The sequence below is a fragment of the Cucurbita maxima genome, unplaced genomic scaffold (assembly GCF_002738345.1).
Source record: "Cucurbita maxima cultivar Rimu unplaced genomic scaffold, Cmax_1.0 Cma_Scf00063, whole genome shotgun sequence".
Lineage (NCBI taxonomy): Eukaryota > Viridiplantae > Streptophyta > Magnoliopsida > Cucurbitales > Cucurbitaceae > Cucurbita > Cucurbita maxima.
The window spans coordinates 655,343-678,118 of NW_019272079.1; the positions used below are offsets into that span (position 1 = coordinate 655,343).

Genomic DNA, 22,776 nt, shown 5'->3' on the forward strand with positions numbered 1-22,776 from the left:
CACGATTCACTGGATAAATAAAAGTAAGAACTCTGGGAACGAGAGGGTTCTATAAACCCATAAATAAATCACATTTTGACTTTTTTAAAAAGTTCAAAAAATACACTTTCTCGTTGTTTCAAAAATACTTATAAACTTCCAAAAATAACATTAAAAAGTTTGGAGATAATTTATGAGGTGTCGATAGACAATGTTCGTCATTTCAAAAATACTCATAAACTTTTAAAAGTAACAATTTGTAGATGATTTATGAGGTGTCTGATAGACGATTTTCGTTCTTATATTAACGGTAAGAAGAAAAAATTGAATTCTATGAGGTGCCGATAGACCGTTCATTTAAAAAATACTCAAACTTTTAAAAGTAATATTAAAAAATTTGAAGATAATGTATGAAGCGCACATAGATCGTCTTCGTCTATATATTGACATTAAGAAGAAAAAATTGCATTCTTTTATAAATGTAAAAATGTATTAATTTTATTAGTATTTTTTTAAGGGTGTATATTCAACCCAACCACCTGTACCAACCCAACCCAAACTATAACGGTTGGGTTGGGTTGGATTATCTAGTAGGTTGGGTTCATTTTTTTTGAACCCGAATTGAATTAGTTCGGTTTCGAGTTCGTGGGACAAAACCCTTGAGTTGACTCGAGCGACTCGATCCAAATAAAAATATATAAATTATATTAAGAATCTTTCATTATTAATGGGTTTTCCATTTCGACTCTAGTCTATGTTACATATCTTTAAACTAATTTTTTTATTATTTATTTAATTTCATGATCGATATTTATATTTTTTTTTAAAATCCCTCAACCCAGCCTAGCTCAACCCAACCCAACCCAACCCAACTCGGGACATGTAATTTTTTAACGTAGTTAAAAGTATTTTTTTTTTACTTTTTAAAAAATTTAAAGTTTAAGGTTATTATTTAAGGTTTAAAAATATTTATATTATATATTATTATTAATTGAGTGTTATTTATTTATATAAAATTGGTTTATTTTTAGATATTTCGAAGCATCTAAAATAAAAATATCTGAGATAGCGGTAAGAATTACGTATACCCACACATTCGCATTAGTGTATCGTATCCTTTCGCTCTCACGGTTTTCTCCTCTCCTCTTGAACCCTAGATTCGATCTCCCTTGCCAGCCACCAGCCAGGAGGAACACAACACTACTTCGATTCGCCTTTCTTGGTCACCACATGGCGGAGGAAGTTGTTGTAGCTACCGGAGTGGCGAGCCCCGAGCCCTTGGATCACAAGCGGAAGCTTGCAGATTTTGACAGGGAACCCATTGATGAAGCTCCCACGGAGAACAATGGCGAGGAGTCTACTGCTCCTGACAGCTCCGACGTTGCCAATTCTGACGAATCCGAGGCCAAGCGCCTTCGCCTCGACGGGGAGTCCGAGGAAAATGGTATTTTTCTTTTTCTTTCTTCCTTGCGTATTGTAGCATTTTGAAGTGATTTCAGCTTTTGTGTTCTTGAAATCCATGGAGATATCGAATGTGTATTTATGGATTTTGTTTGTCTCTTTCCGTCTACTTCTTTAAGTACCTGGTAGCTGCTAGCGGAAAATGCTGGACGATTTTCCTAGTCCCCAAATTTTTTGAGTGTCCTAGTTTGACAGGTGTTAGACATGGACACAACGGTCTATGCTTCATAGATTCTTGTATTTTAAGCTTCGTTTCTGGCAGATAATGTTATTCTACCATAGATAATGTAAGGACAAGGAGAATGAAAGTGAACATATATTTTGGATGTAGAAATCACATAATTTTCCTCTTGGAAAAGCTGATGTTTTCCATTATCTGGCCTGGAATTTAAGGGCATGTTTTCTTGATTAGATGGAGAAATTTCCAGCCAACACAAGTTATGCTATATATATAGTTTCTGGTTACTATGCTAGATATATAGTTTGAGTTGTAAAAATTGGATTATGGTTGAAAAGGTTCTTTGGCGTTGTGCTTGACAAGAATTTAACCCTTTTTTGTTGTTTGTGGTAATTTTGTTTTACTCTTGATAATGCAATCGATGGTTCATGAAAGTAATATATGATTATTTATTCTTGATCTGAAGTACAATATCTTCGTGTTTTGTTTTCTTCTACAGCTAGTGAGAACGGGTATCAAGAAAAGAAGCCAGAAGAGCTGGCTAAGGAAGATGGTAATCAATCATCTCAAGAGGAACAACCTGCTTCATTGGAAGAGGTACCTGAAAAAGAGGAAGCTGAACAACTCACTTCAGAGCCTCACGAAGCAGGTGATGCTCAGGATTCTGCTGCTGAAATCTCTCAGGAGGACAAAACTCAAGAACTCTCCAAGGAAGAAAGTCAACCTCCAGAAGTGGAGGCTGCACTGCCACTGCAGGAGAATGCTTCGAATGCTGAGCAAGATCAACCTTCATCTGGGGCCGAAACAACAACATACAGAATAGAAGTTCCTAACAGTAAGGTGTGAACTTGTGAGATATTTAATTTTAATCGTAGGATTGTTGTCCAAGCTTGACACCCGGTTTGTTTATATGTTTTTTAAACAATATTTTTCCATTGTCTGCCTCAAGTTAATGATATTAATTATTTTTTATGGTTAAATTACGAGGTTGGTCCTTGAACTCTTAGAGGTGTATCTAGTAGGTTTACAAACTGGAAAAAATCCTAATTTTCAATGTTGTATCTAATAGGGTTCCCAATAAGGTTATTAAGTTTATGAATTTTCAGTGTTATGTCTTATAGTTTGTTGACTGATGATATGTTTCTTAAAGTTCAAGGGTCCATCAGACACCACCTTAGTTGTTTAGGAATGTATTAGTCACTTTTTTAAAGTTCTGGGCCTATTAGATGTTTTTTAAAGTTTAGTAGGAAGATACAACTTTGAAAGTTCAAAGACCTTAATTATAATATAACCTTGATAGAGGTATGCTGCAAGTGGAATGGCGAGGCCTACCTTTCTTTCGAACTTTTTAATTATTCTTTCAATGGAATGCTTGAATAAAGATGGACGAATTCTGAAGAAAACATGGCCTGAATTTTTAAAAATTTACTTCTCGTCCAACTACAAATCTTGCTAGAATTTCATATGACAAATTGTTGGCCTATTTACTGCAGGTAGGTGTTCTCATTGGCAAGGCTGGTGATACAATTAGATACTTGCAGTACAATTCTGGTGCGAAGATTCAAATCATGAGGGATGCAGAAGTGGATCCCAATTGTGTAACTAGACCTGTAGAATTAATTGGAACTTCGGAAAATATAAAGAAGGCAGAGGAGTTGATTAATGCTGTGATTGCAGAGGTTTACTTTTTTTATAGTCTTTATTTTTTCTGCCATTCTCCTTGCATCTTTGTCCAGTTCTCTTAATTTTTTCCAGTAACCCGGTATTATTTTTCAGTTTATCATTGTTTAGCATCTGTTGGAAGTTCATTGTCCTGATATTGACCTCTTGATTAAATTTTATTTTCTCATAGGCTGATGCTGGTGGATCTCCATCCCTTATAGCCAAAGGCCTTACTTCATCGCATTCTATAGCAACTGCTGAACAGATTCAGTTACAAGTTCCAAATGAAAAGGTTGGCATCCATATTTAAGTGGTTATTTTATCAACTTGTTCTGCCAACCACTTACCTGAAATTTCTGTTGCCTAGGTTGGTTTAATTATAGGAAAAGGTGGGGAGACTATTAAAAGTCTGCAGACCAGATCTGGGGCACGTATACAGGTAGTTGATACGTTGCACGTCCATCTTTCTGGTACATGTTCATTTATTTTTATGATTTAATATCACCATCATTTATTATTTATTTGTTTTCCATGTAGTTGATACCCCAAAATCTTCCAGAAGGAGATGTGTCCAAGGAAAAGACTATTAGAGTCACTGGTGATAGGAAGCAGATTGAAATTGCTACAAACATGATAAAGGAAGTTATGAGTCAGGTATGCTTAATTAGTTCACCTTTTCTCCAGACATTTTGGATATTATATCTCTAAATCCTTGCTTGAAATTTGATGCTTGGTATCATAAATGCTTTTAGGATATACATATGAATATTCGCCAATACTTCCATGAATTGTGCTTACTTTTCTTGTTATCGTTATTTTATGGGTTTGAATTATTAGTCTGTACTTTCTATTTCATACATAAGGTCAGTGTCTGTGATCACGTTCTTATCTAAATGGCTCCATCTTTTGGTGCATAAGTTCTATTTTACGTTACTTCCATTGACTAATGAATATTAAGTCATGCTGATTGGTGATTTACATTCCCTTCTGCAATTTTATTATATACAGCGGTTTTGCTATTATTGATACTTAATGTCTAGCTTGTAAGTCTTGTCTGAGACTAGAGATAAGGTGTTGAATTAACAACGTTAGATTATACTACAGGTGAATCTGCCCAGTGTTAAAGAAGTGAATATTAGCATCTTTATGCTATTTGATATAGTTCTAGCTGTGGAAAGTGGTACATTTTTATTCACTTGATGACATTGATGGATCAGTACTAGATTCTTTTCAATCATGCTGGTTGAGTATATAAATTTGGCCTGGTAAAACAATCACTTCTATGGGAAACAGTATGCAGATTTGTATGGTATAATGTTTTTTAATGGGATTGGGGAAATCTCTTGACTGGTGATCCATCCTAATAGCTTGTGAAATCAATGAATGGTCTATGAAAAGATGACATGAATGTTCTAGGAAAGATCGTATACTGAAATCCAAAATACCGGTTACCGTAATTTATCTATCATAAAGGTGTCAAACTCGAATTGGTTGGCTTTAAAACTGCAGATTACAATATTGCCTTTTCCGTGGGGTCGGCATTGCTTTCTTGCTGTATCAATAGACAACTCCTATTCACTCCCATCCACTGAAGAGAGGTATCAGGCATTTAATCTCGCGATTGCAGGATGTTAATAGTTGGTAAGATTGCTTCAAGATTTCAAATAAGAATAACTGAGTAAGAATGTATTGCATTAACCTTAGTGCTCATTAGTGGACCCATTTTCTATGCTTGAGATTGTGTTGGAAGAAAGTAATGCCTGGTTGAAGTCATGATGCTTTCCCTTGCTTGATGGGACCTAGTATTTAAAGCTGATACCATTGCTCAGACATCTTAGGCATGGAGATTTGGTGCCATGCCACCCTAACTGTACTATAGCAACAGAATCACTTTAAAACTAATGACAAACCAGTGTCAATGTACTTTTTTTTTTTTTTTTTTGACGTATTCCCTTTTCCTGATAATCTTTCTGATGCAATGCGACAGTGAAATGCACAGCATATGTTGGTACTATCGAATGAAAGAGTTGTAGATTTAGTTGTAGGTGGATGCTGATATACCTGACATCTGTTTAGTAGAATTACTATCTATTTGATGAACAGAACAACGTATGTGTGAGATGCTTGAGTACAAGTGTTAATCTTTCTCCATGATTTCGTCGTCACTAGACTTGTTCTGCGCTTTATCATCCCTTTTTTTGAAGAGCTTTTCAAATTTGTTAATGTGGTGCAGATTTGAGGGAATGTTTTATTAATTGTAATTTGTCCACTTCACTTCCATCTGGAATTATATATGGGCAGCTGTAATTGTCGATCATTTCCTCTTAGCTTTAGAAGCCATGCTAAACTGTGTGTTTCCTGTTCTAATGTTTATAGTGCTTTAGGCTACATGATCTCCCTGTTAACAGATTGAATGACATTAGGATGTTATGTACATGTTCCCTTGCATGCACGTGGTTAAAACGATATGATATATCTGGTATTTTCTTGGTTTGATATTCTTTAACATCATTTGTAATAATCTTTAATCTTCTTTTCATTTTTTCTTGAACATCCGAGTGGTAATTTGTTGTGTTTGTGATGTTGTAGCTTCAACTTATTTTATAGGACTTATATGTTTCCGGGGCTCTCATCAATGTTTTTGAACAAGAGATTTCAATCACCAAGTTCAAAATGTTCATTTTCTTCAGTTATATTTCTATACTTGCATATAATTGAATATTAGAAATTTTTTTCTGTTTACTTACCTCTTTGTTTTTGTCCTTGGAGAAGACTGTGAGGCCTTCTCCACACTCCACTGGTTTTAACCAACAGGCTTACCGGCCCCGTGGACCTGGTGGCCCGACTCAATGGGGTCAACGGGGTCCTCATCCTTCACATCCTCCAGCATATGATTATCCACACAGAGGACCTTATCCATCTCATAATACCCAGTATCAGCATCCTGCATATGGAAACTATCCTCAACAAATGGGTGGTCCTCGAAGCAGCTACAGCTCTGGTTGGGAGCAAAGGGCTCCCCGCAGCATGCAGGGGCCACCGCCGCCAAGTTCAGGTGGTTACGACTACTATGGTGGAAGAAGCCACTTTTCAGATACTCCACCTTCTCATTTTCCTGGTGCTATGCCGGCACATGCTCCTGGCCCTTCTCCTGCCCCGGCTCTTGGTCCACCACAAACTCAGTCCAGTTATAACTATAGCCAGCAGCAAAGTCAAGGTTATGGACATGCTGCGCCTTTTTCTCAGGCAGCTCCACATCAGAGCTACGGTCATGGATATGAGCAGAAATATGACCATCATGCTCCAGCGCAGAATCCATACGGTGGACACGGGAACGCTCAACAACTTTATCCACAGGCTGGTGCACAACAGGCTTACCCTGGACAACAACAGTATGATAATAAGCCTCCATCATATGGTGTTCCAGCCCAAGGACTGCCAACCCAGTCTTATGGCGCTCCGAGGGTTAGTCAGCCCGCTGAGCCTTATCAAGGTGGCTCTGCCCCAGCTTCATATGGACAAAATATGCAACCTCAACAGACATATCCATACCCGACTGGTGGTTCGACCCAGCAGTATCCTTCCTATGGCACTGTACCAAACACGGATGGTTACAATCAGGTGCCCGCTGCTTCAGCTGCTGCCAGTTACTCACAGCAGGGTGCCCAAGCAGGTTATGGTCAACCTGGTGTGCAGCAACCGTCTGCCTACGGCCAACAAGTAGCTCCTGCTGCAGCATACGCGCAGTATCCGACCTCCCAGCAGGGTTATCCGGAGCAGGCTGCTGGATATGCGACGTACCAAGCGCCACAAGATCCCACAGCATATAGTGCTGCCACAACAGCTGCTCCAGCAGCTTATACTGCTCCAGCCAGTGGGCAGCCTGGTTATACTCAACAGGCCGTGAGTCAGCCAAACTATGATCAGTCAATTCCGCAATCGGGCGGGTATGGAACCGTGCCTTCAAGTGCTCCGGTAGGTTATGGGAAGAGTGTGTGACCGCAGCTGCAGCCTTGGGTATACGCAGTACGATTCTACTCAAGTCTAGTCGAAAATTTTGATAAATTTAGCTTTAGGATCGTTGGCTGTGTAAGCAAGTGTAGTAGGAGGGTATATTGAACGAGTTCAATAGGCTGTGTAGGGAAAATTGGCTGTTGTATTTGCATTGAGATTATATCGACCAGGTCATTAAAAGCTTTCAGCTTATAGGATTATGAAGTCTGCACTTTGTCATTGATGGATAAATTGGAATGCTCATCATTTCAACGGTGTTTATTGATGTTTGGAAGGCTGATATTGATTCATCCCATCCCATTTTCATCGCACATTTCTCGATCCAACTCCCCTCCCCGTGGTATTTGTTTTTACTTTTGTGGATGAGTTTGTGCAGGTTGATACTTTTGTGGCAGGTTTCTCCTTACCAACCTCGACTTCTAATCCGCCCTCTACTGAACATGCGGCTGATTCCTCATCGGTAAATCTTCTGGACTTATTTATGCTCTTCTTGCATCCATTAAATCAAGAGGATTCAAATCGGTTGGTAAGGATCATGGTTGGTTTGCTTCCTTGGACGAGGAAATTCGAGCTCTACAACAAAATGACATTTTCAGGTTATACTCAAGTTTCTGGTCTACACTACACTGACACTTTCAGTTCGGTTGTTAAAGCAACTACTATTCATGTTATGTTTTCTTTTGCTCTCACAAATAAATGGTCTCTTCGGCATCTTGATGTTTACGGAATATATTCCTATGGAACAACCTTCTCTATATTTTGATCATCACTTTCTCACTCCTTTTTTCTTACACTTGGTTTTTTTTGCAATTGCGTTGACACATTTCTTTTGTCTTTCATCAACAATCTAACTTTATTTATTTACTTCTTTATGTTGATGACATTATTGTTACCGGCAACAATTCATCTCTTCTTGATAGCTTTACCCGCATCATTATGAGTTTATAATGGGTTTGGGGTCTCTCAGTTATTTCCTTGGTCTTGAAGCTTCACCCACTCCTAATTGTCTCTTTATTGGTTAGTTAAAATATCCTCGAGATATTCTTACTCGTACTCATTTGCTCAATAGCAAACCAGTCCACACTGCATAGTTGTTTTTTAAGACTTGACTGTTGATAGTGTTCTCCTTTTTCTGATCCTACTCTCTATCAATCTCTTGTTAACGCCTTTCAGTACTTGATCATTACACACTCTGATATTTTCCATGCTGTCAATTATGTTTGTCAATTTTTGCATGCTCTTACTATTGATCACTTTCTTCACTATAGTAAGGGAAAACTTCACTTTGGTCTTACCTTTCATCCATCCACTATCCTAGTGCACTAGTGGCTTATTCGATTGTTGAATGGGCTAGCTGTCCCGACACTCGTCGTTCTACATTTGTCTATTCCATTTATCTTGGTAACAATCTTGTTTCTTGGAGTGCCAAGAACCAATCTACTGTCTCACGCTCCAGTTATGAATCTGAGTATCGTGCTCTTGCCAAGACTTCTGCTAAAATTCTTTGGCTTACACATCTTTTGTATGACCTCAAGGTCTCCATTACACAACAACCCTTGCTTTTATGTGACAACAAAAATGCTATTTTTTGAGCTCCAATCCCGTTTCTCACAAGCAAGCCAAGCATGTTGAATTAGCTTATCATTTCCTTCGGGAACTTGTTGTTGCTGGCAAACTTCGCACACAATATATACCTTCCCATCTCTAGATTACCAAAAGTGTTTCTCAAACTCTCTTTTAATTTTTCAGATCCAAGGTTCACATTCGATCAAATTCGACGCTCAGCTTGCAGGGAAGTGCTGAGAATATTTAGCCTTCCATTACAGCTTAACGTATGTATTATATTTGACCCTTGATCATAAGCTAATATCTTGTACCACACACATGCGAGCACACACACGCACACACATTTATTTTTTAGATATTTATTCTCTACCAACTCTTAAAAATATATATTTTTAAAATTATTTAAATTGAGCTGAATTCAAATAAATGAAAAATTTATTAATCTCGTTCATACATTCCCTCCAACTAAATTGAATTGAATCCAATTTCAAATTTATTGCTAATTTTAAAATATATATTATTTTACACTTATTTTTTAAGATATTTATTCTCTAATAACTCTTAAAAAATATATATTTTTAAAAAAATTATATTAAAATTGAGTTAAAAATCTTAATTAAATATTTAAAAATAAATAAATAAATAAATATTATGAATTAATGTTTTACTTTTTTTTTCAAAATAAAATAAAAAAAAAATTATAGTTGGACCCACAAACATCCTTGAACCAATATTTTAAGTATATTTTATTATTCTTTATTATTTATTATTTATTATTTATTTTAATTTTATTACGGTTAGTTTACGTGTAGTTATTTAATTGTAGCTATGGGTTACAATTTTATATTTTCGAAAATAGGTTCTACAAAAGGGCCTATTACGTAGTAATCTCAGGCCCAATTCTTATTGCTCCATCGGCCCAGCCCATCCCACTTACGGCCCAGCCCATCCCATCTACGGCCCAGCCCATCCCACCTTCGGCCCAGCTCCAGTTTATTTAATACAAAACGGGACTATATGGCTAAAACCCTAGCCGCTGCGCTTACTCTCTTTTCCTTCTTCAGCTACTTCTCTTCCCTCTCTGTGGCATTCAAGATCATTCTGTAAGTGAAGCCGTTGCAGAGAAGAGATCATGGTGCACGTCTCCTTCTATAGGAACTGTAAGCATAAGTCTCTTACTTTTCCTTGAATGATTTTGTTTTCATTCTCAATTTTCCAAATCCGTTTCTCTAGTGCTTTCTTGTTCGTAATTTGATTGTGTTTCGCACATGTTTTGCTACTTTGTTGATTGGTATAGCTGGAAATTTTGAAGGATTTAAATCATTTTAAATGATTTTTACAGCTGCTTTTGAGCTGCTGATGTAAGTATTACTTCTTGTTGAATCGGTGACATTTTTGAAATTTTGTTCACTGCATCATATGGAGATTCAGAAGTGGCATAGTTGTTCGTCTTACGCAAAACTTCAAAAAAAATAAACGATGCTTCTTCTTGGGGTTTTTACTTAGAGATAAGATATTAATGTGTGGGTTTTATCAATATGTAGATGGGAAGACATTCAAGAAACCCCGACGTCCTTACGAGAAGGAGCGTCTGGATGCTGAGTTGAAATTGGTTGGAGAATATGGGCTTCGTTGTAAGAGGGAGTTGTGGAGGGTTCAATATGCATTGAGCCGAATCCGAAACAATGCTCGTATGCTCTTAACACTTGATGAAAAGAACCCCCGTAGGATTTTTGAGGGAGAGGCTCTTCTTAGGAGGATGAACAGGTATGGTCTTTTGGATGAGAGTCAGAACAAGCTCGATTATGTCTTGGCCCTTACTGTGGAGAATTTCCTTGAACGTCGTCTCCAAACTCTCGTGTTCAAGTCTGGTATGGCAAAGTCTATCCATCATGCTAGAGTGCTCATCAGGCAGAAGCATATAAGGTAGTATGCCTTCATTAACCTTTTCCATACCCATACATTCTTTATTGTTCAATTAGCTATTTTGATTACCTTTCGTTGTTTTGTAAAATTCTTAGTGCTTGATGATTAACTGTTACAGATATCATCATATTTATTTTCTTAGAATTGAATGTTGTTATGCTGCTTTCGTTTAGATATAACACATAAAATGACACATAAAATGCTTTGGGAAAGAGCCAAACTTCCTAACTTCATATTTTTTTCTTGAATTTTGGAAGTTCAAATCCTCACTAGAAAAAGGGTTTTTTGCTACATATTTGTGGATCACTTTTAGCTCTAGTGATGATGATCTAAAAGAATTTTAAAGACTTTAGAAGTGTAGAGTCGAACTTCAATGTCGTTTATTTTTATTTAATTAAGTTCTTATACATTGATATATGTATGGTGGATGTAAAGTACTGGACATTAATAATTTCATCTGTCATATTTTCTCCTTAGGGTTGGAAGGCAGGTGGTCAACATCCCTTCTTTCATGGTACGGGTCGATTCGCAGAAGCACATAGACTTCTCACTCACGAGTCCGTTTGGAGGTGGCCGTCCTGGAAGGGTGAAGCGAAAGAACCAGAAGGCAGCTGCGAAGAAGGCTGCTGGAGGCGACGGTGATGAAGAAGACGAGGATTGAGTTATTACGTAAAAAAATGATTGTCCGAGATGATAAAGATCAGCTGAAGATCTCAGGTACTCTAAGATCAGCCTCAATCTAAACCTTATCTATCACTAAATTTGAAAGAGAATGTTACCTCCTTTTAGAAGTTTTACTTAAAATATTTTTGAATTAGAGAACTTGTTTGTTTTTTGGTTATGGCGACTTGATTATAACCTATTTGGTTTTTTAAGTTGTCACAGTTTTCATGAATTGATACTTGGATCATGTTAAGGACTCTGTTTATTTCTAAATATTTTTATGCATTATGAATTATTTTAGTTCATTTGATCCATTGCTAGGCTTTGTAATTCTAATGTTCATGAGTTCTTCAAGTCTAATTTAAGATGTCCAAGAGCTTCAAAAAAAGGGTATAGGGATTGTGACCTGATAAATTTTCAATTCAAGTAGATTTTGATGAACATCTTGAAGCATAACCTTGTATTCTATGATGGTAACAAAGATATCGAGTCGATCATTGAAAAAAATTGTTGATGCAAATTCATTATTTGAATAAGATGTTTTTGTGAGTCACACGATCGAATAAACATTTCGACCACCTTCGACCTAATAAGCTTCTCTAAAATTTTAAAGGTTACCATTTTTAGTATCGTATCCTTTAAAAATATGGAAACGTATCATAATTACCTCAAGTTATATTTAATTATTCATTTGTATGATCCAAATGTTTAATATATATACCTATTTTGTTTACATAATTTTAAATATTACATCAAAATGACCCTTTTGAATGAGTAATTATAAGATTACGTGTTAATTCGTTACGTGCAACATGAAATGACATATTCTCGCTCTGCAACCATGAAATGGTTCAACATACTAAGAATTGACAACTTGCATCGATTTTGCTATGATATTAGAATATGTGGAATATTACACTTTCTACTTGACACTACTTGGGAGTATAAGTGATTGAGTTTACGTTACTAAAGCAGGTTTTATGTCATGAAAGTGTTTTGTATTACTGCAATATAGCCAACACGATGGGTGATTATTAAATCGTTGGAGAAATTAAGAAATTCAATAAACAACTACAACATATGGCAACATGCATGATGTCTTATTTATAAGGATAGGACGTTTGATAGGTCGTTGGTGGGAGTAGAGGATCAAAGTAGGCAAAACAATGTTTGTCTTGAAGCCCACAATCGGAGAAGAGATGTTAGAACACATTTGGGATGACAAAACACCGAAAGAAGCATGGAACACGTTTATGATATTGTTCTAAAAGAAGAACGATATGAGGCTACAACTTTTAGAGAACGAGTTGTTATCAATTCTGTCTCTAACTTATTAAATCGTTTGTCTTGAAGACTACAACCAAAGATGAGATGTTAGAGCAAATTTGGGATGACAAGACACTAAAAGAAGCACGGGACACATTCATAATATAGTTCTCAAAGAAGAATAATCTAAAACTACAACTCATGGAGAACGAGCTATTATCAATTTTAACTCATAACTACTAAAATCATTTGCAAACACCCTTCCAAAACCCACCACTGGTTAGTTTCTAGTGTCGGGTTTCCTCCAAAATCGACACCCGCCATTGAACATTCCTTCATTGATATATATATATATACTTCAACTATTTTCTAATTTATAAACATAGTAAAAACAATTAAAACCACACCCCAAACACCCTTTCAACGTTAATTGAACAAAATCTTCCAAAATCCCCACGGAGGAGCCCAATGTACCATTATCACGCAGTGGGCTGGGCTTAGCCGGCCGGTGGACGGCCCAACTGTAAGCATCCGACGGCGGCCGAATCTCCGGTATGTTTACTTCTCTTTTTCTTCCTCCTTCGTCCTCTAATTTCTGTGCTCACCAATCTGGAATACATTCCCTACCTGTCGTTTGGATTTTGTTAAACCGAGCAATCGATTCATCTTGAAGCAAGCAAGCAATCAATCAATCAATCAATCAATCAATCAATCAATCAATGGAATCATCATCTTCTCACCTCGGTTCCCTTCCCGAAGATGTTTCAGAAGATCAAGCACGACCACAGGAGAATCAGAAATCGGTCTTCGCCTCCAAGCCCAATCGCCCTCCGACTCTGTAAGATCTCAAATTTTCCACTGCCTCCCTTTTCTCATTCCCTCGTTGCCGCACTATGTTTTCAGAATGTCTGCATGTACTAACCAACCTTTCATTTCTGCTGAATTGCTTAGAACTGAATCGATACATCTTTTATTACAGAAAAAATATAAAAAGCCTTCATTTTCTTGATTGAAGCTCCTTATTTCGAATTCTTGTAACTCCTTTGAAGCCCAAAGAATTATTTGTTTTCATGACGGGAATTGTGTTCTTTCTGGAGAGTGAATATTGTGATTAGAATCATTCCGCGTGAATGCATGGGGCATCTTTTGACAGATTTGTTGAAACATGTTTTTGGTTATATATTGGAAACAAACTGCAGACTGAAATACAGCGGAAGGTTTTTTTTTTCACCAAAAACATCTCTAAAATCAATTTGATGGAAGGAATCTGAAATGTTCTTATACCAATGAGTGTCAGTGGGTTTCTTCTTCACTTCCTATACCACGTTCCTTTCTTTCAATACAAAATCTTAGTTATTAATGTGTGTAAAAGTTCGACAAGAACAGAGCTTTTTTCATCTTGATATGTTTACCTTTTCTTGTGGAGAACAAGATTCTTTCTCTCTATCCTTCGGTTACTCATAACAAAAAAAAAAAAAAAAAATTGATTTTATGTAGACATAGCAATACTAATTCTCATACATGAACCAAATAAATGAGAATATGAAACAAAATGGTTATGAACTAAATGAGAGTTAATAACTAGAATAAATGAGAATATGAACCAGCTGCGGTTATGAACTAAATGAGAGTTATGACAATACGTGACAACTTATAACGTCATGTAATCATTTTCATGCTATTTTATTTGAATGAATGAAGCTCATGTTGGGCTGGTTGGTATAAAGGTGATATATATTTTTATTATGGTGTTTGGATTTCGTTTTTGATTCTATGTTGTCTTGTAGGAATTCTTCACAGAAGTATTTGCCCCTAGATTGGCTTGGATATTTTGACCAAGAGGAGGATATTTCCATTCCAAACTCAAACGAGGTTAATATTAATTCACTCCAGAGTTCTTGACTAGAGTCCCTTTCTCTGGCGGGACTTCTTTTTGTGGGCTTGCCTTTTGGATGCCTTCTTATTTGTTCATTGAGAAGTGCACACACTCAGATGAACATAAACACACACACACACACACGAACACTTGCATACAAGTATACATGTGAAGAAAGAAGTTAACTTTCAAGGAATTGCTTTTTCTTGCCTAATATGCATCATCCTTTCAGGTCTTCCATGTCTATACAGCGGGAAAAGAAGGACCAGTTGTATTTTGTCTGCATGGAGGAGGCTATTCTGGGTGTGTGATTATTTCTCTCTTACTCCTAATTTTTCTTTGTTTTAAATTGTCTGGGCTTAAAGTACATGGACACCCATATTTGTAAGCACCACAGCTTTGGCTTAATCTAACTGCTAGTGCCACTTCTGGAAGTAGATGGTTAGCTAAGAACTATACATTACATATTGGAATTATGATTCACAGCTTATTTCCTAGATTTTCTAAATTAAGTAACGACGCCATTTAAGAAAAAAAAAAAAAGCATCTTCACTTCATGGATTGTTAGATCTACATTTTTATCTTGTTTTGGCCGTTAAATGATGTTGATTGTTTTAACTCGAGACTCAAGACCCAAGTTCGTAGGGTATGTCTGAAAATGATTTCAACCATCTAATTTGACCATGACAAAAATTGTTTACATTAAATGTTTTTGTTTGGTGAGAAGCATTCTGAATGAAGTTAAAAGAACTTAGGTTGGTTTTTTGACATATGTTTGCTTCAGTCATGTCTTTCAAGTGGGTACCCTAAGTTGTATACTAATTTTTCCAAATCTAGTCTTCTGTGTTTTGATAGATCTCTTTTCCATATTTCCGGTAATATGCATCGTATATCATACCAGTTAATTATGTCAATATTTATTTTATTTTGCCTTTTGTTTTCAGTATTCGTTTACACATTTCTGGCAATAATTTGCATTAAATTTGTAATATAATTCTCTTACCCGGCTAATTGTCAAAAATTATTTCACTAGGCTTTCTTTTGCTCTATCAGCTGGTATAATAAAGGAAAAGGCTAGAGTAGTTGCAATGGACTTCAGAGGACATGGAAAATCATCTTCTGAGAATGATCTTGACTTATCAGTTGAGGTACTGATATGGTATTTCAATGATTGTTCAGCCTTCTTTAGTTCGTAAATTTTCTACTGTGCTGGGAACTTGTTTGCCACTTATGAAGTTTTTTATTAAATTTGCAGACTATGTGCAATGATGTTTTGGCAGTTATAAAGACCATGTTTGGAGATTCACCTCCTGCAATTGTGCTTGTTGGTCACAGGTAGTGTATCTTTTAGTTAGTTAGCTAGTTGTCCCTAGAAAAAGTATAAAGTGCGAAACAAAATTTTTTTATGGCCAGAATGAAAAATGTACAGAAAGACCCAAAAGATTATGAGCTTATTAGAAACTGTTCCATTTTTGATTGCTGCAAAAGGACTGTAGTTACAAAACAAGTCTGATAGTGATCACTGGATGAAGCAATGAATGTATCTAGCACCTTGATCATTTACCAATCTCTATTTCTTTCATAAAACTCTTTGGTTGCTTCATAACCCAATCTCCCGAAGGTTGAAGAGAGCTATCAAATTCTTTAAAGAGAAAGTTCCACAACATTGCTGTAGGGTAAATGAATAAACAGAATAGATCGGTTATGTGTCCCTTATTAGATTTCATGCTTTTCTTTCGTTCTCTGTGTGTTAGATTTTTTGTGATTTTCCTTTAGACCTTAATTTGCTCAACTAGAGTCCTTTCCTGTGTTAATTGGACTTTTTTTGGGTTCCTTTTTTTCTTTTGTATTCTCTGTGTATTGTTTCACTTTTTCTCAATAAAAGCATGGTTTCTCAAAAAAATATGTCACAGTTTTATATTTCATGGGTGTTTATAGTCTAGAATGAAAACTAGAATAAAAAAAGTTGAAGCTAAGAATCAATCTCCAGCTAGGCATCTCACATGGATCCATGACACAGTTGTGATCCTTATTATTGCTTAGATCATGTACTTTCGTAATGGTTCCATGAAGAATTCAGAGTTTGGGATGCTTACTAACAGTTCTTTGTACATTGTACAGAACTCTGTATCGATCATTTAATATGATGGTACTGATATCAATTCATGTAATTAATTTGTTGAACAACTTGGTAGTTGCTTTTTTTGATTGCCCACTTTGTTTATACGAGTGCTATTTGGGTGGATAGACTAAGGCGCATCTCTACATTACATCTACTTTTCCTTTTGTACAATAAAAAAACTTGATATCATCTTTAAATTCTATTTATAGTTTAAAGTTGTACCAATTCTGCTCCAATTTTAATTAAATTTACATGCTCATTGGAATGATTTAAATAGTATGGGAGGTTCAGTTGCTGTACATGTTGCTGCGAAGAGAGCATTACCTAGCCTGGCTGGTTTAGTGGTTGTGGACGTTGTGGAGGTATGTTTACTGTTGTTCGTATTTCCAGAATCACAATGAGTTATAAATCATATCTTTTAAGCAATTTTCAGCTTCCTGCAACTTTTTGGATTTAGGGAACTGCCATGGCTTCATTGATTCATATGCAAAAAATATTATCCAACAGGATGCAACATTTTCCTAGCATTGAGAAAGCGGTACACTATTATCCTTGGCCTGCAACAATATACATATATTTTTAGTGATGTTTCTTTTTTCTCCAAGGTGGTGCTTATTTTTAGCTTTATTATAGTCCTTGGGACATTTGTCTTCTTTTACAAGTTTTTTGCTGTCTGACGGAATGACTTTGTTCTATTTGAAGTATAAAATTTAATAATGAACTAAATGAAATAATTCATGGGTAGAAATCTTAAGTATCAAATTTACCAATCAAATGTCTAAAAATTAAAGATGAACTCAATAGTTCCAGTGTTGATGAGTTGTTGTTGTCTATTTGACATAATTTTATATTAGCAAAAAGTATATTTAATTGATAAAGGAAAGCTGATAAAAGAATGCTTTAAGAACATAAATGTACTTCCATCTACCTCTAGAGTATATTGTGTTCATAGACAAATATAAATTATGTTTTCTTTAACAAGAAACAACTTCTCATTGATATAATGAAAAGAAATAAAGGTTCAGGGATACAAACTCCAAAGGGAATGAAAAAGAAAAAAGATACAAGCAGCAAATACAACCAAATAGAAATTAGCCATGAAAGTAAATAAATATTTAAAGAATCCAGAACTTCTCCAGAAACTTCGTTCGAAAGACTTCGAGAGCTTGCAAATGAATGATGAAACATTGGATAAGGCCTCCAGCAAAGATTAGTTGATTTAAATTTTCCAAAGAAAACAAAAAACTAATCACCAGCCAACAAAAAACCTTCTAAAACACATCATAACACAACCTCAAAAATCCACATTGGTTGTTCCTCACTTCAATGGAGGTTTCAAAGCAATTCAGCAGGTTAATGGTATCTAAATAAATTCTAGTAAAACCTCCACATTTCTTTCCAATAAACTCAATAATTTCATTTTCCCACAAAGAAGGTAAATTTCTGATTTTAATCCAGCCTCCCAAACTTTCTACCAACCTCACACCTTCCATGTTTATTATCACATCCTTCATTCAAAATATGAAATCCTTCCATCTTTCTCCAAAGACCAAGGAAAAAATGAACCAACCAAGGAAAAATACTTATCTTAGAAGAAGAAAATGATTAGAAAGAATCGGAGGAAGGCTGAAGGAGTCCTTAACGAAGAAACTGAAGTAAAGGATTCGGTTGAAGCAAGGGGAAGAAAGGAAGGGACGGAGAGCATAGAAGAGGGTGGAGCATTTTGGGACTCAGATTTAGTAACCTTATTAGGTGCAAGGAATAAGGAGAAATAATAAATAATGTATATTAGGCTTTTAATTGCATACATCATAATTTTAATTGTGGTACTTCACCATTAGCCTCTAGTTGGACGTTTGTTTCTAGAAATTGGTGTCTTGTTACTTGGTGAATGTTGTTAAGGATTAAAGGCTAATACTCACCTATAGGAAAAAATTGATATAAATGTTTTTTCTCCCTATTTTTATGGTTTTGGATCTGTACTGGTTTCGTTTATCTACTGGATTTGTTTCTCTACATTAGTTATCTGATATTATTTATTAAATTTGTCATGCAACAAATTGTTTAATATCACCAATAGGAGATTTCATGTTAAATAAATACCTTTCTCATCTGACAGAGCCTTTGAACCAATAGGCGAAATATCACATTTTCATCTGCCATATTCTTCTATTAAATGATGTCTTCTCTTCATTATCTTATTGTAGTAGAGTTTGGCCCTATTAACCAATTTAAAAAAACTGCATGAATCTGTAGATTGAATGGAGTGTAAAAGCAGGTTCTTTGAGGAATGTTGACTCTGCCCGTGTATCAATTCCCTCTACGCTTACATATGATGATTCGAAGAAATGGTTGGTCACTTGTCAACTATATTGTTCATCCAGTAGTATGCTAAAAGCTTGTTCATATTTTCCTTCTTGATTAGCCGATTTCATCAACTGCTCAGTTCTTAGTCCTGTATCCGTGAAATATCTGAATTTCTGGTGCAGCTATACTTACCGAGCAAAACTGGAACAAACGGAACAATATTGGAAAAGCTGGTATGAAAATGAAAATCTGTGATTACTTGTTCTGCAACCACATTTTAATCAGTCCTTATGTTGTTGTGTATGATTTGCAGTTACCAACCCTCCCTCTTTCCCCTTTCTTTTTGTCTTCTCTTGGAATTCAAATTTGAGTATTCAGGAAAGAGGGGAAAACAATATATAATTGCATTTTTAAATTGGCTGCCCAAGAAGATGCATATATGCTCTTCCTATTCTCATATACGAGATTTTTTCGAAATATTATTTAAGTAGACAGGACTCTTCATAAAACTATCTGGTTATGCTCGAGTCCTGTCTTATAACAATTTTACCAAACTGGAGAAGAGGTATCGCTATCAGTTATCGAAAAAGAGCTTGCTAGGTTTGGGTGGAACTTGAGTCCTATTGTGCATGCTACATTTACTAAGAATAGGTTTTGTATATAACTCAATTTACTAAGAATAGGTTTGGGTGGAACTTGAGTCCTATTGTTTCAAAATGATATGTTAATATCTATTGATTATTTTTATAATGATTGTCTCATCCCTGTTATTCTAAGTTCACTTGTGCATGAAACATGCTGTGAACGTCATTGTTAAATGGCCGCTATAAAAAAATGCACATGCGCATGTGCGCACACACACTGACACACATATGATGGTTAGTAGAATGGGGTAAAAACATCAATGTTCTTTATGTCATGTAGTTTATCTTTCAAGTATATTGTGATGATTGTGAATAATTTGTCTGGATTTTATAGTCTAGTTGGTTATTCTGGTTGGCTCTTTTCTTTTCTTCATTCAACCCTTTTGTAAGACTATATAAGGCTAAGAGGGGGAATGTGAGGCAATTAAGACTTCAATTTTGATATTCAGATCTTTATCTTTGTCATGTAAATAAATATCTTAGATCGAAAGCCTGCAGCAATCTTTATTTAATTTCATGATCAATATCATCTTATAAAAACGCAATAAAAATGATTGCTATCATCTGGAATATTGGTGAGCTAGAATTTGTCCTATGAAAATCCGAGAGCGTTATCCTTTTTGTTCATGTATGGAGTTAGGAGGTGGGAAGGATGGGGAATGCATAAACCGAGTTAATAATGGCTGAAGATACTTCTATTTCAGATTCTTATTGTTTTAATTATTTTTCTCTGATTACTTGCAACTTATTGGTCAAATTTATTTGACTTTCTTTTGGTTTTTATATCCTCTTCATATGTTATATTTAGTAAATTGGTTAATAATCTTGCAGGTATGAGGGCCTTTCAGAAAAATTTCTTTCATGTCCTGTTCCAAAGCTTTTGCTTTTAGCAGGGACTGACAGATTGGACAGGTTATTAAAAACGCCCTATAAAGCTTTTGTCTATTTTAGTAATCAGCCATCATGTATTGTACTTGTATATTTTGGTTTGACTCTTTTCCTATTCTTTTCCATCTTGGAATATTCTTTCTTTGTTTTTTAATCTGTCCTGAAAAACCTTGACCACCAAATCCTCAGTATATCAAGGAAAGGATTCAGGTTCCTCAAAACTTTGACTATTTTATCATCACAAAAGGGGGGAAAGAGGTGATAATATGCTTTGGTCCTAAGCTTTCTTACAAATGGAGCACAATTTTGAGTTGAGAGAGCAAGTGATTTCTGTTTTGGCAATCTTTTGTTTCGGAGAGTTAGGTGTCGAATGAAGAGTTCAAATGTCTTTGGAGAGACTCAAGATATTTACAAAAATGAGCAAGGACTAACTCACCTTGACTCGAGCAAGAGAAAACAGGTTTCACTATCAACAATTCAACAAAATAGAAAGCTTTTTAGATCCAAATATGGATGATGAGGCATATCTAAGTTAACATATACAAAGGGAGAATGAGCAGGGTGAGGATGAAGCAGACACAGGAAGTTTGCATGCTTGAAGCTACCCCTTGATCAATAATTTCATTCATGACCAGTTGCATAATGTCTTTTAATAGGAAAATTCTCTGCAATAATGTATTTTAATAGTAGAAGAGATCATGATCCAAAATGAATATTGTGTGTATGAACATGTGTCAATAAATGTACGTTGCTTGTGCTGAATTCCTGTGGTGGTTCTTGGAGATCTTTATACTTCACCTTCATTCTCCAAATATTTATATTAATAAAAATGTGATTATTCAGCCACCATGGGTCAACCTAATGGTTAAAAAGGGCCATGTAAATAGAAACATTAGAATTTTTGAAGGGGTTGATAGGGAGCCTTTTGATGTTTGATCCCTTGTGAGATTCCATGTTTCTCTTTAGGCGTTAGTGATGAGATCCTTCTGAACTTATTCATTACGTTTTATTTTGCTTGATTGAAGTCCCTTTATTATCGGGTTGCTTCTTTTTGTCGACTTTACGTAGGATATAATATCCTACGAGTTATCTTAGCAATCAAATGTAGTAGGGTCACATGGCTATCCTGTGAGAATATTCAAGATGTCTCTAAGTTGGTCCAAACACTCGTGGATATAAAAAAACGGATGGCTTATTTTACTCGTTTCTTTTCGTGAAATACATTCTTATTGAAAGAGTAAAGTACCTAAAATTTTGAAGTAGATGTTCTAAAGAACTGTACCATGTTTTATGACAGAACACTTACGATTGGTCAAATGCAAGGGAAGTTTCAGATGGTGGTAGTCAGACATACTGGCCATGCTATTCAGGTTTTTCTTTGTTTCACATTGACAAATTTCTTCTTCCATCTTGCTACCATGTTCTGTGAGATATAATTAGTATTTGAACCGTGCAGGAAGACGTGCCGGATGATTTTTCGAATCTGATACTAAATTTTATTTCCCGGAACCGCATAGGTCCACATGGGGTCGAGGTTAGTATCAAATTCTAATCTAGGGTAAATGGAAGAAAAAAGTAGAGGCTTCATCTGTACATGGTGTTTTCTTTGTTACGTAGAATCGGCCAACCTCATGACGTAAACTTCATATTGCAGATACCGGGACTTCGTAAACCGCAGCAGTAGCAACCTCCAAACGGACACCGGAGAAAAAGATCATTTCCAGTTTCTCCATACAGGTTTTTGATCTCTCCGAATAATTTCTTTCGAAGCAGGAGTGAGTGAGTAATAGAAAATCCAAGTTCGTTTTTTTTACAATGCAGCTTAGAAACGGAGTCGGTATGACGAGTAAAGATGTTCCAAACATGGCAGTTGCTTTGGAGTAAAGCTAGTTTTGAGTATGGGTACATTTCTTAAAGCATCATCTACCCGACTCGCACGAATTGATGTCGATTGATGTTGGTTTTCTGAACTTGTGTGAACGGTGATGGTCTGATATTGTGTTCTTACGAGGTCTATGGGTTCTGTGATGCCGCAAGGACTGTAAATGAGATGAATAACTCATGGCTATTATTAATTTTGCTGAAGCCCCTACTTTGGATTACTCTATGAACCATGATGTATTAGACAACATATCTGTTTATTTAGCTACAAATTTGAGTTGTGGATATTATTATAATGCACTATAAGCTCCCTTCCCCTATGTTCTTATGTTCTAAGACCGTT

General features: G+C 35.8%; 3 protein-coding genes across 4 annotated transcripts; all 3 read left to right on the forward strand.

Annotated features, from left to right (window-relative positions):
• Nucleotides 1–1,071: 1,071 nt before the first annotated feature.
• On the forward strand, nt 1,072–7,600 carry LOC111472064 (far upstream element-binding protein 1-like). The gene is made up of 7 exons (XM_023117766.1): nt 1,072–1,423; nt 2,118–2,458; nt 3,112–3,297; nt 3,471–3,572; nt 3,648–3,719; nt 3,818–3,934; nt 6,053–7,600. The coding sequence occupies exons 1-7, from the start codon at nt 1,210–1,212 to the stop codon at nt 7,277–7,279; spliced, it is 2,259 nt and encodes a 752-aa protein (XP_022973534.1). The 5' UTR covers nt 1,072–1,209; the 3' UTR covers nt 7,280–7,600.
• A 2,277-nt stretch (nt 7,601–9,877) lies between these two features.
• Nucleotides 9,878–11,714, forward strand: LOC111472066 (40S ribosomal protein S9-2-like). The gene is made up of 3 exons (XM_023117770.1): nt 9,878–10,020; nt 10,405–10,786; nt 11,264–11,714. The coding sequence occupies exons 1-3, from the start codon at nt 9,993–9,995 to the stop codon at nt 11,445–11,447; spliced, it is 594 nt and encodes a 197-aa protein (XP_022973538.1). The 5' UTR covers nt 9,878–9,992; the 3' UTR covers nt 11,448–11,714.
• A 1,427-nt stretch (nt 11,715–13,141) lies between these two features.
• LOC111472065 (protein phosphatase methylesterase 1) lies at nt 13,142–22,753 on the forward strand. 2 transcript variants are annotated; one of them, XM_023117768.1, is made up of 14 exons: nt 13,143–13,553; nt 14,503–14,587; nt 14,824–14,894; nt 15,625–15,739; nt 15,847–15,926; nt 16,991–17,075; nt 17,171–17,251; nt 18,970–19,064; nt 19,203–19,253; nt 20,496–20,576; nt 21,850–21,922; nt 22,009–22,086; nt 22,207–22,289; nt 22,374–22,753. In XM_023117768.1, exons 1-13 carry the CDS (start codon nt 13,435–13,437, stop codon nt 22,234–22,236), a joined length of 1,044 nt encoding a protein of 347 aa, XP_022973536.1. In that variant the 5' UTR covers nt 13,143–13,434; the 3' UTR covers nt 22,237–22,289; nt 22,374–22,753. The 2 variants fall into 2 exon arrangements, with proteins under 2 accessions (XP_022973537.1, XP_022973536.1); XM_023117769.1 differs by lacking the exon at nt 22,374–22,753 and having other exon boundaries at nt 13,142–13,553; nt 22,009–22,109.
• The last annotated feature ends 23 nt before the right edge of the window (nt 22,754–22,776 follow it).

What these genes read in the sequence shown, in the direction of transcription:
- LOC111472066 (XM_023117770.1), top strand. Translation starts at nt 9,993, where the DNA reads ATGGTGCACGTCTCCTTCTATAGGAACT. An exon ending in CGTCTCCTTCTATAGGAACT is followed by an intron (nt 10,021 to 10,404) that starts GTAAGCATAAGT and finishes ATCAATATGTAG; the next exon opens with ATGGGAAGACATTCAAGAAA. An exon ending in ATCAGGCAGAAGCATATAAG is followed by an intron (nt 10,787 to 11,263) that starts GTAGTATGCCTT and finishes TTTTCTCCTTAG; the next exon opens with GGTTGGAAGGCAGGTGGTCA.
- LOC111472065 (XM_023117768.1), top strand. Translation starts at nt 13,435, where the DNA reads ATGGAATCATCATCTTCTCACCTCGGTTCCCTTCCCGAAGATGTTTCA. An exon ending in CCCAATCGCCCTCCGACTCT is followed by an intron (nt 13,554 to 14,502) that starts GTAAGATCTCAA and finishes GTTGTCTTGTAG; the next exon opens with GAATTCTTCACAGAAGTATT. An exon ending in ATCTTGACTTATCAGTTGAG is followed by an intron (nt 15,740 to 15,846) that starts GTACTGATATGG and finishes TTAAATTTGCAG; the next exon opens with ACTATGTGCAATGATGTTTT.
- LOC111472064 (XM_023117766.1), top strand. Translation starts at nt 1,210, where the DNA reads ATGGCGGAGGAAGTTGTTGTAGCTACCGGAGTGGCGAGCCCCGAGCCC. An exon ending in CGGGGAGTCCGAGGAAAATG is followed by an intron (nt 1,424 to 2,117) that starts GTATTTTTCTTT and finishes TTTCTTCTACAG; the next exon opens with CTAGTGAGAACGGGTATCAA. An exon ending in GATCTGGGGCACGTATACAG is followed by an intron (nt 3,720 to 3,817) that starts GTAGTTGATACG and finishes TTTTCCATGTAG; the next exon opens with TTGATACCCCAAAATCTTCC.